The sequence below is a fragment of the Phocoena sinus genome, chromosome 2, assembly GCF_008692025.1.
Source record: "Phocoena sinus isolate mPhoSin1 chromosome 2, mPhoSin1.pri, whole genome shotgun sequence".
Taxonomy (NCBI): domain Eukaryota; kingdom Metazoa; phylum Chordata; class Mammalia; order Artiodactyla; family Phocoenidae; genus Phocoena; species Phocoena sinus.
The window spans coordinates 29,379,753-29,397,288 of NC_045764.1; the positions used below are offsets into that span (position 1 = coordinate 29,379,753).

At 48.0% G+C, this 17,536-nt stretch overlaps 1 protein-coding gene across 3 annotated transcripts in view; it reads left to right on the forward strand.

The window, feature by feature from the left end:
* Positions 1-15,410, forward strand: part of LARP4B (La ribonucleoprotein 4B) — an 89,067-nt gene extending 73,657 nt beyond the window's left edge. For all 3 annotated transcript variants that reach the window (XM_032622113.1, XM_032622112.1, XM_032622110.1), the window contains 7 exons: positions 3,049-3,155; positions 3,710-3,961; positions 5,343-5,388; positions 8,023-8,187; positions 10,509-10,627; positions 10,731-10,839; positions 11,920-15,410. In XM_032622113.1, coding sequence (XP_032478004.1) covers positions 3,049-3,155; positions 3,710-3,961; positions 5,343-5,388; positions 8,023-8,187; positions 10,509-10,627; positions 10,731-10,839; positions 11,920-12,192 — 1,071 coding nt within the window. In that variant the 3' untranslated portion in view covers positions 12,193-15,410. The remainder of the gene's footprint in view (positions 1-3,048; positions 3,156-3,709; positions 3,962-5,342; positions 5,389-8,022; positions 8,188-10,508; positions 10,628-10,730; positions 10,840-11,919) is intronic.
* Positions 15,411-17,536: the final 2,126 nt, after the last annotated feature.

A 17,536-nucleotide genomic window follows, 5' to 3' on the forward strand; every position in this document is an offset into this window, starting at 1 on the left:
AAAAGTTTGTGTGACTTGCTTTATTGCAACATTTGCTTTATTGCTGGAACTGAACCCATGGTATCTCTGAGGTCTGCCTGTACTGTCTTATAAGCTTTATTTCTCACACCAGCCCTACAGCTGGCTGGAGTGATTGATTTTTACAGATTTTGGCCTGTTTAAGGCCTGTGGTTAGACTCGATAGATGTGTAATGGATCCATCACTTTTCTCCAGCTGTGCTGCTGTGTTAGCGTGATTGGCGGGCCATGTCTGGCAATTGCAGGAGTCTGATGGAGCGGGATATGAGAATCAGGGCTGCTCTGTGGAGGGTGGGCCATGGGGAGAGTTGTGGTCAAAGAGCAGGAACTGAGTAACCCTGAAGGTATGGCTGTGGCCAAGTCTGGGGATAGTCGGGACCACTGATGATGAGAGGGCAGGCGTGGGGGAGGGAGCATTGGTGCACCTGGGTACCTGGTGCCTGTTTTGCACAGAATGTCAAGATGCGTGTCCAGGAAAGACACATGTCGGACAGGCGACAATTGTGTGACTCTCTGAGTATTTCTGAGCTAAAGCAGAAGCTGAAGCAGGGACTGGGAGGGGAGGTTGGTAAGGTCTGTCAGGGCCAGACCGTCCAGGCCTTGAGTGTGTCCTGAGGCATGAGGGCCAGGAGGATGGATGGGGATGAGGGACAGCCCTCAGGAGCCCAGGGCCAGTGTGGGACGAGAGCAGTGAGCACACAAGGTAGCGCTCCGTCTCTGTTGAGTGAATCCTTATGGTAAGAAAACACTGCTGTTTTGAAATCCTCACCGCGTTCCGTGGAAGTGTACCGAGAGCCATGTAGTTAATGTATCGTGAGCAAGGAAATCTTCAAGGGGAATAGCATCCGTCAATTCTTGGTTGAATGATTCCTCCAAAGGAGTCTCACTGCTGTGCTTGTTTTTCTAATCTCTCTTAATCGTATTTGTCCCTGTCCCAAGTGGGGGCCCTCGCTTCCTGGGTGGTAGTCTGGCCGTGCAGCTGGTTCCTTTGATCTGGCTGGGCCGCGTGAGGCCCATTGTAAAACAGACTGCGTCATTTTGAGCAGAAGTGACAAGATGAGGCCTGTTAATTCTCAGCAAGTTGTGTTAAATTACTGTGTTAGCAACCAATTTATTTTTAAACTCTTGAGCAAAATTACTTAAATACCAGGGTTTACATGTAAAATTACAGGTATGAAATGATTCGTCTCAATTGTTCTTATCATGATTTACGATCTTCAAACTCTGGTTCTGGTGTGATAGATGTATTTCTGAATATATGGTAGTTCCTCAGAAGAGCTTTGGAGATCTTAACACAGTTTTTTGGAGGTTTTTTCTTGTTGCTTTTTAATTTATTTTTGGCTGCATTGGGTCTTCGTTGCTGCGCGCGGGCTTTCCCTAGTTGTGACGAGCAGGGGCTACTCTTCATTGCTGTGTGCAGGCTTCTCATTGTGGAGGCTTCTCTTGTTACTGAGCACAGGCTCTAGGTGCATGGGCTTCAGTAGTTGCGGCTCACGGGCTTAGTTGCTCCGCGGCATGTGGGATCTTCCCGGACCAGGGATCAAACCCGTGTCCCCTGCATTGGCAGGCAGATTCTTAAGCACTGTGCCACCAGGGAAGTCCCTAACACGGTTTTTTTTTAATAAATTTATTTATTTACTTATTTATTTATTTATTTTTGGCTGCATTGGGTCTTCGTTGCTGTGCTCGGGCTTTCTCTAGTTGCAGCGAGCGGGAGCTACTCTTCGTTGCAGTGCTCAGGCTTCTTATTGTGGTGGCTTCTCTTGTTGTGGAGCACAGGCTCTAGGCGTGCAAGCTTCAGTAATTGTGCCATGTGGGCTCAGTGGTTGTGGCTCTTGGGCTCTGGAGCACAGACTCAGTAGTTGTGGTACACAGGCTTAGTTGCTCTGTGGCATGTGAGATCTTCCTGGACCAGGGCTCAAACCTTTGTCCCCTGCATTGGCAGGCAGATTCTTAAGCACTGTGCCACCAGGGAAGTCCCTAACACGGTTTTAACTGCATCTTTCTCCCTCAGCATTTCCCTTTTATTGCTTTCATTTTCTTTTTCAAAATTTGGAATGATTTGTTTTGGTCTTAAGCTGTTTTTAATCATCCTATTACAGCTTTTGGTTAGCTCTAGTCAAGAGGAATTGCCGGCTTTTTGTCTTTTCCTTTTCCCCAAACAAGGAGTGGCCTATTTGTATCTCTCAATTTAGTGAAAATGTAAGGTCGGAACTGGATGGCACCAAGGAGTTAAATGCCTTTGAATCCATCAGGGAATGTTGTTTATACAGAAATTGTGTGAAACCACATGTTCAGAATCCAGAAAACAGGAGTGATCGCTCTTTTCATGATTTTTAAAAACTATTTCAACACTAAGTTCTATCTTTTTTTTGTTGTGACTAGATTTTTTAGTAGTTGGCTGATATTTAAAATTCTGTACTTAATTTTTTTAATGTTTTAAGATTATATTTAGGATTGTATCTTTTAAGGGCACTGTGACCCTGTTTAATTTTCTTCTGACATATATGTCAGTATATGTTTATGAAGTATATCCCCATAAATTGTGACTTGGGACATAATTGTTAATGACCTGAAAATATCGTGATACTCAGCAAGACTTGCATGCAGGTGAGGCTAAAAGGGCACTCTCAAAGGCTGTGATTGTGAAATAGATCCCTAAATGCCCCCAAGATTGAGAGCTTTGATGGATTTTATTGAAGTCATCAGGAATGAAGAGTTGTTGACTTGATGTCGGCACATCGTGGGTGTCAGTCCGGGCACTGGGCTGAGAGTGTGGGATCGCGTGCTCAGCCTGTACTCAGCACCGGGCGAGGCGGGGTGGGGGCAGACGCTTCTCTCCACACGTGTGAGGCGGCTTCCTCATGGGGCTGTTGTGAGGTCTCGGCCCCAGCCTGGATCAAGAAGTCTTGGCCATTAGCAGTAATCCTACCCAGTGCTCTTCTCCACGGCAAGCACTGCAAGTATGACATGGAATGTCAGCGACCAGTGTTAACCAGCCTGAAGTCTGTTTGTTTTTAATGAATCTAGGTAACGCCATTTCCAAATACTGGATTTATAAATGGGTTCACGTCTCCAGCCTTCAAACCTGCAGCATCTCCTCTGACTTCACTCAGACAATACCCTCCAAGGAGCAGGCAAGTCCCGTGAGGGGTTGAAAGGCTGCTATTTCCCCAGGGTTTGTAACAAGAGGTCGCTGCCACATTGTATATTTTCAAAGCAAAGCAAAAGCAAATGTGTTAAACCTCCGTCATTCTCACCATTTGGGTGAGTCACACTAAGTGAAGAGGCTGTTCTGTGCTGGCTAATGGTAGATTTGACCACCAGTAATGTCCACCAGGAGTAAAACGACTCAAGGTGTGGAATTCCATTCTGTGAGCATTAAAGCCTGAAATGCGTGTTGCAACGCCTACGTAGAGGGTAGACTCGTGAGACAAAGGCTTCTGGGACAGCTTGCATCTGCATGTGCCTGCTTTTAATTTAGACCTGGGCTACAGCCCAGCAGAACGTCCATACTGCATTTAGATTTGCATTATCAGACATATTATGAACTAACTATTCTAAGTAACATTTTTAATATTTTTCCTAAAAAGAAAGCACATTTTAGCTTAGCCATTTCTGCATTAGCATGCTCTTTTCATAATGCCATGATCATTTTAGAACTGAGCGTATACAAACATTTTATTTACAGGAATCCTAGTAAATCTCATCTGCGCCATGCCATTCCCAGTGCAGAGAGAGGGCCCGGGCTGTTAGAAAGTCCTTCGATATTTAACTTCACTGCGGACCGGTTGATGAACGGTGTGCGGAGCCCACAAACGAGGCAGACGGGTCAGCCTCGAGCTCGGCTACAGAACCCTCCAGTCTACGCCAAGAGAGACGCGGGGCCCGGGCGGGTGGAACAGAGCAGCCTCGAGTCCTCTCCGGGCTTAGGTAGAGGGAGGTGAGTGTTCACAATTTCATTTGGACAGGTACTGTGTACTTAGAAACTATTCGTAGTGTCAGATTCCATTAATTCAGATGTGTTTTATAATCATTATTTTCAAGTCCATCACAGAAAATCAAATGGAAGGCTGTAACCATCCAAGGTTTTATATAATTACTCAGGGGTGTTACTTTTAGAGCAGAGACTTGACCAGTTCCATCTTTGTGGTAACAGGACACTGTTCAGTGGGAACTGAGGGTGGGCCAGGCTGCCTTGGGTCACAGTCATTATGTGTGGAGAGCTGAACGGACAGCCCGCCCCCCCCCCCCACCCCGGTGGCATGTCAGGAAGGACGTGCGCTCCAGCACACATCTAGCGTATCTAGCGTGGGCTCAGCCTCCATAAGCTTTTCCTGTTGTAAACCCACTTTGAAACCTGTAAGTGAAGACTGCTTTTCTGAGTATTATGTACGGAGGACATGGTCTGCCTCCAGGAGCTCCTTCTGGCGGGGGGTGTGTGCTCCCGGTGCGGTGGGAGCGGGAGGGACCCCATGCGGCTCCGTCTTCGCAGTCAGGCCTTGCTGGGCCCATCAGGGGTGGAATTGGTCAAGATTATTTCTAAATTCCTTTTCAACTTACATAATACGGGCCCTTAGGGAGTCTTTGCGTTCAGCTGAAATGACAAAGGGTAAATAAATAAAAATGAAATTATAAATGGGAATTAATGTGTGAACTGTTAGGCCACGGAAGCCCGTCCGGGCAGTGAAGTGTCTTGGTGCCTTTGGGCCTGCCGTGACATCCACTAAGTAGGTGGGGTTGTTGCTGCGGTTTAAGCTGCTGTGCAGGGAACGGCGCCAATGCTGGCGGGTCAGACTCTGGATGTTGGAAATGTGCCTCAGGAACTGTGGAGTGGAAGGCTGGCAGATGGGGAGAGGAAATGCTTGGCGCTCAGAAACCCCATGTGGTTCACTGGAGTGAGGGCCAGGGGTGCAGGAGTGGACTAGGCTACTTGGGAGCTTTTCCTTTTGATGATAAATTGGATAGATTGTCATTACCATTTTTTAACAATTCACCTTTATAGCTCAGTGTCACACTTTACATATCTTGCCACTCCAACTGAATGGATATTCAAATGTTCATATCATAACAAAAATTCTAAATGGGAAAATTCCTTCAATAAATATTTTCTTTTATTTACCTATCTAGACCTCAATTTTACTTCTTTACTATAAATTTTTTTTTGTTTTGCTTACACTTCTTAAGGTTGGGATTTTAAAATCAAAAGTCTCTATAAAAGATTACAAAGTCATGAAGACTGAATGTGTCTGCACATACTGTGCTCAGTGAAATTATGTTTCAAATGGGAAAAGTTAACAGTCTTCTGCTTTCCTCTCCTCTAGGAAAAATTCCTTTGGTTACCGGAAGAAACGGGAGGAGAAGTTCACAGTGAGTACATCAGGCCTGTGCCACTTTCACAAGATGTTTAAACCTAGCTTACACTAAACAAACCTGAGATTTAATTAAGATGTGAGAAGGAGCTTTTCAAAAGAGATTTTCTCGTAATGTGGTGTCCGCTAGGTGATAATAGACCTTGTTTTGATGCTCTAAAGAGGAGGTGGTGGTGGCTGGTTTCCTGAGGAACTGCTGGCACCTGTGTGTCCTATGCGGCACATAGGTGCACCCAGGAGTGCATCATGCATATATGTGGTCTGTTTACACTTGTCCAGATGAGTGCTTTCTGTGTGGGTGACCAGGTAGTGTACTTTGAAATTACCGGTATCACGAGAGTGGACAAGCAGAATAAACTTCTCTCACGTAGGAATTAGCTCATCAGTATTTTTCATTCAAAATATTTTACTCTGTATCCACTGTGTAGAAAGCATTGTTGATTTTTGCTGCATGTAACTTACGGTCAGGACAAACCCAAAATAAGTGATGGGTTTATGTGAGTGGTAAGTAAGTATAGGAGATGTGGTTGTGTCTGCTTAGGGTGATTGACCAGCTCCCCCTCTGGGTGGTGCTCTGCAGGGCTCTGATGAGGGGAGAGCGTGGGCGGTGTGCATGTAGACGTGGGCTCTCGTAGAGCTCCACATTCAGGGCCTGGAAAAGGCCTTGAGACAGTTCTTGGTCTGGACCCCAAGCCATTGAGTGTGTACATTCTCATTACTGTATTTGCCTAGAACTTAGAAAGTGCAAATTGGTAGTAAATGAACACCCTAATTTTACCATGTTGGTCAGTTCAGTCTAGTTTTTGGTGACCCTATGGTAAGGCAGTTTATATCAGTTAGTTCCAGTTGGAATGCATGAATTCCCGTTATTTGGACTAACAAGACAGGCATCTGACTATCTCTTCAGGTACTAGTTACCCTGCAGGAATCATTGCCCCCAGTCACTGCATTACCTGCAAAGGTGAAATGTTTTCCTATTGCCATTTCCATTTCATTCTGTTCTGTGTTCCTGATCTGCGTGTTCATACCTGGAACCACTCAGATGCCCACACATGTGGCTCAGGTGTGTGTACTCGACAGTGAGCCCATTGCTGCACTGGGTGTTCTGAACACCTGAGAAGCTTGGGGGCAGGTCGCAGATGTGTGAGCAGGTGGCCTGGCCACGCCCTCGGGACCAGGGCTTGACATTCATGCCTTGCCTTAAGCCATTCAGACCCTAAAAACGTTAAACATTGCCTCTTTTCTTCCTGAAAGTTGATACTTAGTCAATTTTTTGTCAGGTCTTTCTTCCTAGAAACGCTTATCTTCTGAAAAGCTGGGTTCACCTCAGAAACATGCAGATGTTTAAAATAAAGCCTCTAAAAATTGTTTTGAGATGAGCATAACCTAGAGCATGCTGAACTACAGGGCACGCTGTAGCCACATGGCTACCTGTGCAGCCTGGTTCAGAGGGCACACACACGAGCAAGGTAGGCAGCCCTCAGACACCTACGCCAAGGAGAAGACATGCAGCAGGAGGCCCAAAGGAGAGGTGGGCTGTGCTCAGCGTGGATCCGATTTCATCCTTAACCTGCTCTCACTTGAGCTGTAACAGATCTTCTGTAGATTTTACTTCTGTAGGGATAATCTTCCAGTTGGTATAAGTTTCTGGGAAATCTTGGCCTTTCAAGTTAAGTGAGCCCCACGAGAGCATTGCTTCCAGTCCAAGTAGCCCACCATTCAACTAAAAATGCCTGTGTTCTACCTAATACAAACTCATTTCCCCGTTCTGTTCCTTGTCTGTTTCAGCCAAGGAACTGGATGTTACAGAATGACTCCTACCTAGCAGGTTGACTAAAAGTGTTTCAATAAAAGTATATCACTGCCTTTCTTCTGAGACTCCTGCCTTTCTCTTTGGCTTATAAGTTTTACTTGGGTATTATTTTGCTGAGTTTACTTACTTTTTTGAAGTCAGGGAATGTGATAACAGTCTCATATTAAATCATGCTTTTACATACTGATCTAAAAATATAAGGTGTTTCAGTAAGTTAATTTTCAGGTAACTGAAGCCCCTCCCTTTTAAAAATAGAAGGTGTTTCAGTAAGTTAATTTTCAGATAACTGAAGCCCCCTCCCTTTTTTGTTAAACTTTTTTTAATGGAAATCTTTGTGAAATTTTTTACGTAAGTTGTACAGAGTTGAGAGAGTGGCTTTTGTTTTCTTTTACTTTCTCTTTTATGACTTAGATCACAGACTCTGCTGCGATAACACAAAACTTGTCTGGAAGTGAATAAGTTTAATGTCGAGACTTAGGCTCTTGTGCGTCTGTCACTTTGCTGTGCCCCACTGGTCTCTGTCGGCTGCCGGGGGTCTGGGTGTCCTACACACGCAGCTCTTACTGGCGTGTTTGACCGTGGCCAGGAGCAGCCCTGAGGTTTCGTCTTTTCAGCTCTGCTCTCATGGTCGAAGTTGCCTGACAGATGACCTTTGATAGGTGACCAAGTCGGCGGGGTTGGATTGGCCATCCGTTTCTCCAGACAGGTGTGGACCTTCGAAGACTAGGGAGCGAGTGTTTGCATCGCTCACCTGCGGTATTTCTGAGCCCCTCCTACCCAGCCGCCCCAGGGCGACTCCACGGTGTTCTTCTCTTTCAGAGGAGTCAGACTCAGTCTCCAACACCACCCAGGCCGCCCTCCCCGAGCTTTGAATTAGGCCTCTCCAGCTTCCCCCCACTGCCTGGGGCGGCGGGGCATTTGAAGACGGAGGACTTGTTTGAGAACAGGCTGTCTGGCTTGCTCACAGGATCGTCCAAAGAAAGGGTAAGCTATCCCAAGCCTGATGCTCACTCACCGCTGGCGTCCCGCTCTTTACATGTGTGCTTTTTTCACATGCGGAAGAGGTTTATGAGGATAAGTGATTGCAGAGGCCACATAGGTTTTGAGTGGTACGGTCAGAGGTGGAGCCCTGCACTGGTGTGCTGTACAGACACTCACTCACCCAGAAACTCAGGTTGCATTTTTATTCTTGCTATTCACGATCTGCTTTTATTTTACAAGTCAGCAGAATAAAAAAGAAAAATCTGAATTATACCAGAAGTAACATGTTTTTAATAATCTACATGAATAACCAGAAGCCCAGAGCAACTTTATATTATGGGTGGCTGTCGTCGAGCTCTGTGGTATTCATGCCTCTGCAGTGATTACATCCCGGGAATCAGCAAGTGCTGCAAGAGCCCGGGGGCTCCCCGTGGCCCTGCTGCAGTCGACAAGCAGACCAGGGCAGAGGTGGCCAGAATGCCTCATCCAGCGCCTGCTGAGTTCTCACCCTGGCGCTCCACCACGGCCACCCACCGTGTCTTTCTCCAGTGGGAACCCACCCACCAGCACCCTGCCTACTGCTCGAAGACCTAAGGAGTCAGAACCCCTGGCCTCTGGGTTGGGGAAGGCACTGCCCTGCAGACCGTGTCCAGACCGTCTACACCTGCAGAGCCCCCACAGGGGTGGGGTCGCCCCTCAGTACCAGGCGGGGTCATGGTGGGATTTATAAAGCCAGGTCTTTAGTTGTCTTCATACTAGTGTGTGGTTACTGCTCCCATTTTTAGCCTTCAAGGTTGAGAGGATTCCAAGACCCTGTATTTTGGAGAGAGAAGCACTTATTAAATGTGACATGTCTTGTGCGTTATTGTCAGTCTTAAATTCTGAGTTATCAGTGCCCCATGGAATGATGTTAGAGACCCTGAGTCCTGGCTTCACCCTGACCTTACTCCCCTTGGGGATGGGCAGGGGAAGAGAACAAGCAGGCCTCCACCCCATTTCAAAAACAGTATTTTGTTGTTGTTGTTTTTAATTTTTACTGTTTTTTACATTGTGATTTTGTGTAAAATCTATTTTGAAGAGAGAATTGCTACTTTTTTTTTTTTTTTTTTTTTTTGCGGTACGCCGGGCCTCTCCCGTTGCGGAGCACAGACTCCAGACTCGCAGGCTCAGCGGCCATGGCTCACACGGGCCCAGGCGCTCCACGGCATGTGGGAGCTTCCCGGGCTGGGGCACGAACCTGTGTCCCCTGCATCGGCAGCCGGACTCTCAACCACTGCGCCACCAGGGAAGCCCGAGAATTGCTACTTTTAAGGAGCCTGAGCCCAATTCCAAGTGGAAGAGACTGTGTCCCTGCTTCTTGGTGAAGTGCTCGGCGGCTCTGTGGGGCCCTGGGAGGCCTCCGACGGGAGGGGGGCGGTCTCGGGCGTGCTCTGGACGTGAGGGAGCTTTTACAAGGAGGAGGTGTTTTCCATGCCTGTGTTTCCACCAGCCTTGAGCACAAAATCGTGAGAGGTGATGGTTCTCAGGGGCCCCATGTCTCCATCACCACCACCCTCGCCCCATGGTGGGGGGCAGTGCTATTCCCTCCATCTCACTCCCTCCAGAACCTCTTACTTCTGAACTTTTTATCTGCTTTGAAAAGTGAGATTTTGAGAAAACGCTTGTTTGCAGTTAGTCTCCCTTCCAGTTCTTTATTTGCTCTGCTGCCTTTTTTTTTTTTGTTAATTAACAGAAGGCTACATGTGTGAGTGGTTACTGCTCATGGGGCTGGCATTCTCCAGGTGTTTGCCTTAAACAGACTAAGCCTCAGTTTCGTTCCCTGTTAAATCAGGAGAGTTAACACACTGCTTTCAGGGGCTGCTGGTGAATTCAGGTGGGAACTGATGTCAGCACCTGCACCCCTCAAGGCACTCAGGTTTATTGGGATGGAGCTGTAACCTTGTTGGTTTTCCCTGTAAAAACGGGTGAGCCGTACTGGATTGTGCTGGGGACTCTACATTCACAGATCACGTGCCAGGCGGTGCTGGGCACTGGGGTGTCAGATGGGTGGAGGTTTCAGTACCTGTTCAGGTGGGAAAGCAGGCTTGCAGGCAATCGTGCTCATGCACAGAGGGAGGCCTCAGATCGGTGAGATGTCTGCCAAGAGGAAGGGGAGACCGGGGGCTGCTTCCCGGCCACAGTGTGTCCAGTTGTACTCCGGGCTGGCCCACCCTTGCTCCCAGGAGGACGGCGAAGCCGGTACCATCGGTGTGTGTTTAAGATCATTTAGAAAGATCTGATGGACGTGCCTCTATGCGGTGATAAACTGTTTTTGATGGTTTCAGAGCCTGAACGCAGACGCAAGCACGAACACTCTCCCCACGGTGCCCCCCCGAGAGCCCTCAGTGCCCTGTGCCGTGTCCACAGCCTGCGAGCGTGCCCCCTCCCCTGCCCACCCGCCCGAGTAAGTCCACCTGCACCTGATGCCCGCACCCCGTGCTGTGCTCACTGCGGGGCTGCCCGCGGGGCCTGGATGTTCACGTGTCTGCCTGGTGGCGTCTTTCCAGGGATCCCAAGGTGGTGGAGAAGCAGAAGGAAACCCCGAGTGTGGACAGACCTCCTCCCACCCTGAGCACGACTGCAAGTAAATCGGTGCAGGTGGACGGCGCCGTCTCGGTATGTCGGGGGCAAGGATGTGGAGGGGCTCCCTGGAGCAGTGGCCGCCTGTGTGCACACTGCGCTTTCTGTGCAGGGTACCCTGGGCATTTGCTGATGATTGTAACTAACCGATCTGGCTGTTCGTCGTCCCTGCAGCCGTGGGTCATCTTGTTCAGGGTCAGTAGAGTGAGGCTGTCGCCCGAGGAGCCACAGCTTCCAGTTCCTGTGCCCCTAGGACTTAGGGTGGTCCAAGGGTGGATCAGAGGGACGCCTACCTCCCACCCCGCCCGGGTCCACACAGGCCTACCGCCAGCTCCTCTTCCTCTCTCCTCCCCTGGGCGCTCAGTCCAGCTTTTTAAATTCTGATTTGTGTTGTCCCTAGTTTGATCTTGGGTGGGCCTTTATCGTTTAGATTTGGGAGTTAAACCCTTATTGTCTGCTAGGTTGAATCTTTAAAGAAAACTTTTTTATAGGTTAAAATTATTTTTAAGTTACAAATGGTTGATGGAGGTGACAGCCTTCTAAATGTCCTCATCTGTCATTTAGCCTTCATGCTTCCACTTACCTGAAAACCCTACTTTTTTGTTGTTGTTACCTCTGACTTTCCTGCAACCACACCTCCAGCCCTCTGTAGTTTGCAGTGTGTACAAATGCTTTGCAGAGACAGCTGTTGAAGGTCACCCATAAGTGACAGCCGGACCTCTTCCTGGGTCCAGGAGGCCTGCTCTGTGCCGAGGCAGATTGTCTGGCAGGGAGAGCAGATGCTGCTTCTGTGTTTTTCTAGGGTGTCTGCTGTCTGCCGCCTTTCAGGCTCGTATGTGGCTCAGAAGTGATTACAGGCCAGAGGCTGGAAAGAGTTCAGTCGGCACTTTTCATCTCCATGCCTTTTCTAGTTTTAACCATTTTTACAAGATATTTCTAGAGTATCTTGGAGGGAAAGTTGTGCTGTAGGGGAACCTCAGTTGTTGAAATGTAGGAATTCTTTATTTAAAATAATTTTGAATGTGGTTACAGTTGAAACCTTTTTTTACGTCTACCTCAAGTGAACCTTATTTTCGCATGTTGTCATATAATCCCAGAGCTGTGTCTGTTTCCCAGGAATTGCGAAAACCCAGCTACGCAGAGATTTGTCAGAGGACGAATAGAGAGCCACCATCTTCCCCGTTGCAGCCCCAGAAAGAACAAAAGCCAAACACTGTTGGTTGTGGGAAGGAAGACAAGAAGCTCGCCGAGAGAGAGCCCTCTGCCCCCAAGTCCAGCCCAGGACCACCCAAAGACCAGAGGAGACCGCCAGGCCGCCGGCCCTCTCCCCCAGCCTCGGGGCGGCGTCTGCACAGAGAACAGAGCCCCCCACCCAGGTCCCCTCAGTGAGCGCCGAGGTCTGGGAGGGCTTCAAGGAGCTGAGGTCGCCACAACTAAGCACTGTCCTGCTCGGGATGTGAGTGAGCCGCTGGTTAGGAGCTTGCAGTGTAGAAGAGGCCTACAAGGTGCCTGCAAGTTATTTTTCTTCTATGAGTCGGATTTCCCCCCTCTTGAAAAAAATCTATTTTTCAGGATTTAATTAATATAAACCTTATTTTAGGTTGGTGCTTAACTGGAGGTGATGCATAAGTCTGATTTTTTTCAGGATAGAAAATGCATTTATCCTAACAAATTGATATTTTTTATTAAGCCTCCATGTGGCTATGAGTGCAAGCTATATATATATATAGTGAGTTTTTCTAAATTAAGCGGAACTATGCTACTTCATTTTTTAAAATAACTGGTTAGCAAGTGTGTATCTCTGAGATGTCCAGACTGCCGGGTGAGGCTGAGGACCGTGGAATTGAGGGCATGAGGCGATGCTGTGAGTGTATCTTGGGGAAGGGACGGGGTCCAATGGCGCCACACGCTGGCCTGGGAGTTGTCCTTTCATTCAGAAGCCTAACAAGTGGTTCTAGCATTTTTTAAGTAGAGCCCATTTTTGGTCCACTGGGCAGAGTAACCCCGCAGAGCACCGAGAGTCCTGATGTCCTGCCAGCAAGTAACCAGCTCCTCACTCCAGTCTCAAGTGGCTGTTATGTAAGATAAACTCAAAGCACATTGTGAATAGAACTTAAATGGAACATAAACTTTGTTGCCCACTGACATGTTACCACGAAATTGTACCCTGATGTTTTGCTCCCGAGAGCAGGTGGGGAGGACATGGAGCCCGGCTCCCTCGTCTGCCCCAGTCTGCCCCACCTTACCCCTCCCGGGGTGCCTTTCCGAACCTCTGCACACGGCACACAGATCGTGGGAGAAGGTGTTTGTGGTGCCCTCTGGTGTTGGAGGATCCAAGTTCCTCTCTCTTTACCTCCAAGACAGGGTCTGTGATCCCTTCTCTAAGTGCTGCTCTCCAAGAACACGCATGCACTAAAGCTAGCAGTTGATAATAAACATAAATTATTTTGTTTTAAAATGCCTAAATTTTTTCTTTAAGTATTCTAAGCAGCAGACATTAAAATAAGAATATTTCCTGCTAAATGTAACCATACAGTTTATTCCACAAAATGTTATTTAACAAGACTAAGGTTTTTTCTTTTTAAAAAAGAGATTATTTCCATCCAATATTTAAAGACTTGAATTTTATTTAAACTTGAAAATGACTTTGCCTTAACTTTTGTATATGACAGCTTAGAGTTCCTGAGACCGGCCTGTGTTGGCGTGAGTGGGGTCTGCTGTCACGGTGTTACTGGGTAAGCACTGTAGGAAGAGCGAGCAGTCATGTTTGTAATTTACCTGGAAGATCTTACACAGTTGATCTTTTTTCAGACTGTTGAAAAATCCTGTAAATGCAAATAGTCGATACTGTATTAAATATGTGCACTTGGGCGTGTGTGCTTTGCTTGTACAGTTGTAAATAATCAGAACATATTAAAAAGGTACCCTAAAGAGAAAAAGCTGATAAAAATTGATATATTATAAATGTTGCTATTGACCTGGATGTAGATAAACTCAGTGTTGTGGTTTGAATATTATTTTAATTTGTTGAGGTTTTTTCTTTTTCTCTTATACTGGTGTGCTGAACTGATTCTGCCTCTTTGCTGCTGTGAAAGGGAGATGGAAAGTTTTACTAAAACGTTCGAATATTTTCATGCTCTTGTTAAACATATGTAAGTATGTACTAATCACAGCTAATGTTGAAAGGGTTTTTGAGGTATAATCTGGAAAGTGGAAACTGGCAGGGTCTTCAAGTGAAAGTAAAAAATAATCTACTTAAAATTACAAATAGCTAATAGGCATAATCTGCCTGCCAGAGGAAAACAAGCCCATCTCCTTCAGAGCAGCGTCTTTATTCAAATACCTAGACCACCCACACAGCGTTCCTATCTGCAAATGCCTGTTAAAAGGAACAGGGGAATTAATTTCTTTGTAGTTTTGAAATTGCTGACTGAAAAAATCAGAAATAATTGACCTCTTACACCCAAACTAATGAGTACTGTAGAAGGAGCTGGAAAGGCCAGCTCTGAGCCCTCGGGATCCCATGACATGGCGGTCTCTGCTGGAGGAGGGAGCGATGCTGTCAGCACCATCCCCGAATCCCAAACCCTGTGCAGCCCAGACACTGGTTTTTAATAGTGGCAGATCCTTTCCCTGGAGGCAGGTGTGGGGGGCCAGCTGTGCTGTCCGCCCTTTGTGTGACCAGGGTGGAGCTGTGCGTGCAGCTGGGATGAAGGTGACCGTGTCAGCAGCCGGGCCCAGCCAGGTGGCATGGCCGGCCGGGCACATGAGGCCTATGCTCCCGCAGCCGAGTTAAGACTTCACTCTGATGTGATTTTTATAGCATTTTTTTTTAATTAAGCAAGGGCGATATGCCAAAGAGCTATATAATGTCCCCCAACCTCCACCTTTCTGATATTCCTGAGGTTTTCCACTCACAGAAAAGCACAGGGGGTGCACAGTGGGAAGCTGTGGCACCAGCCCACGGGCAGCCCCGCCATGCACAGCTGGTGTCTGGCTTCGTCCGTGTAAAATATAACTCCTTCCTTTCCCCTGGCAGTACCTCAAGGTACAGAGTCAGAGACACAGCATCACAAATGGCATTTTAACTTGGACAATTGTGTGATGATACTTGTCATTTGGAGAGATAAGAATGAGAACCCAGCCCCGTTTCACCAAACATGAATTCAAGAAAAGTCGTTGATTTTTAAGAGTCCGTGTCATCATGTTTCTGATCAGGCCCTCTTGTAACTGCATCACTAGTTGTCACTAGTGGTGGCAAGAAACCTGTCAAGTTGCCACATGGTCAGGGCCACCACGGTGCCGTGTGGAGGCCAGTCTGGGGCCTCGCGGGCCTCAGGGGCAGGTACGACCCGTGTCTGCATCTGTGTCCGCGGGGAGCGGCGGACAATCGGCCTGAAGGAGCGGCCACGGCACCAGCTCGCAGGAGGGCAGTGACGCGGACGCCTCGCCAGGGCTTTTATTTCTGTTCTATTTCTTTTCATTAAGACTGGAATCAAGCTTATGTGTAAACTATTGGTAATTTAAGTTTCCTTTGTGTCATTCAGTGTAAAACTGTCTAATTTGAAAAAATGTAGGTTATGAAAAATAAAGATTTAGGCACTGTTTGGGTTTTCTTTTCATTTTTTTTTAATTAAAATTTTCTTCAAGAATGCACCTTTTTTAAAAAATAGTATTTTGTTTGAACCTATCTGTGTCATGAGAATGAAATGCGGGTTCCGTCCACCCATGTTCGGATCGTAGCCCGAGTCGTCGCAGCAGGGGCACCATGCCCAGCAGCTCAGTTGTGGGCCTCCAGGGTCGGCCCTCAAGCCAGTGTTCGTGAGGGCACAGTTTGTTAAATTTGAGGTTTACCACAGAAATAAGTATCCCTGTGTCGGGCTCTTGTTTCTCGTGTTAAATGGCAACGTCTCAGGAGGCATCCCCATAAAGTCACCTGGGGTGGAGGTGGGGCCATCGTGTTCAGATCCTAAGTGAGCCTCAGAAACGGTGATGGACTTCACCCTAAATCAGGGTGATGCCAGCAGTGGTGGTTGGGCCTCCAGCATGTGTTACGTGTGATGGCTGGTCTGCCAGCTGGTGACTGACCCGCGCACCCCCTCCCCCGTGTTTCTACTTGGTTATCCTTCCCTTGTTGATGTGGGCTTCATTGTCTCTGGCTGTTCATTCTTTGTTACATGTTGCAGGTATTTCCTCTCAATCCCTACCAGCTGTCTAAACTCTATTTAGAGTAGCTTTTATCTTACAGTTTTTAATTATGTAGTAAAATTGACCCATCTTCTCCTTTATGGTTGAGTGTCTTGGTCTTGTTTATGAAGTCTCCCTACTCCAGAGCCATGAAGACAATCTCCCTTGATGAATACATGTGTCTTCAGCCCATGTGGAATTGATTGATGTGTGTGTGTGTGTGTGTGTGTGTTGTGTGTGTAGTCTGAGGTGAGAACCCAGTTTTACTTTTTGCCATGTGGAAACTTGCCTATTGAGTAGCTCATTACTCCTCCACTGATCCGTGTGCCACTCTTGTTACTTGGTGTTCCCTCCCACCTGCACAGGCAGCTTTTTCTAGCCCCTCTAGTCTGTGCCTCTGGGCTCATTTCTCTGCGGACACCGTGGAATTCCACTCACCCACCATTCTGCCTTCCTAGGAATTTCCTTCGTAGGACTCATCACAAAAATAATTCGATGTGCTCCCTGAAGGTGGGAATCAAGCCCGTCTCTGTCACCCTTGTATCCCCTGGTCTCAGTACACTGTCTGCAACATAGTAGAGGCTCAATAAATACCTGTAAAGTTGATGAAGCATCTACTGACTGTGTTCTCCATGCACAGCCCTGGCATAGGAAATTGGGGGAGAAATGGGGTGATGTGTTGATTTGCCTTTTCCAGATAACTCTTCGCAAACTCAGTGGCTTGAAATGACAAGTCATACATCGGGACTGGCAGATGTACGCCCAGCTTGGCAGCTCTGCCAGCCCTCGACCCCTCTTGCTCCCAGGTGCGCGTCAGCCGCTCTGGGCCTGGCCGGGGACACACAGCTCGTGGCCATGTGTGTCGTCCGCGGGCCAGCCGAGGCGTGTTCTCTTGTGGCCGTGGAGTGGCACAGAGCTGAACCCCGAAGGACCCCAGATGTTTGCACCTCCCCCTCCACCAAGAAGTTGCAGTCATTGCATTCCGTTCCTTGGCACATGCATGTTTTTTTTTACTAACGTTAAAGCCCTCTGTTTATCTAAATCACTGGGTAAAACCAGCAGTCGGAGGAGCACCCCCAGCACCGAGGCAGCTGGGCCTGACAGGCCACTAGCGCCTCCTGATCCGGGTGAAGTGCTGGGCCACCTAGATTGAGGTGTGGGGGGCTCTTCCCCTTTACATACTGTGTTCCCAGTCCACCATGGGTGGTGGGTGGGGGAGATATGAGAAAGACGGCACTGCAGGAGGGTTTGGGGGTTTTAACAAGACTTCCCACAGTTCTCAGAGCTCGAGCGCCATGGAGCATGGCCAGCGTGGGTGCTCAGCTCAGTGGGCCTGGTCTGTGTCTTCCATGTCGGGGCTATGCCATCTGTGGGTCCCACTGAAGCTGAGGGAAAGGATGATCAGCAGGACCCACCAGGTTCAGGATGGTGTTACGGAGGAGGCCGTCTGGTACCGACCAGGGGAAGGGCTGTCATGGAAGGGGAGCCATGGGGCAGGGACGCAGCCATGGGCTGGATCGCCTGCGAGACCAGGGTCCACGGTGGT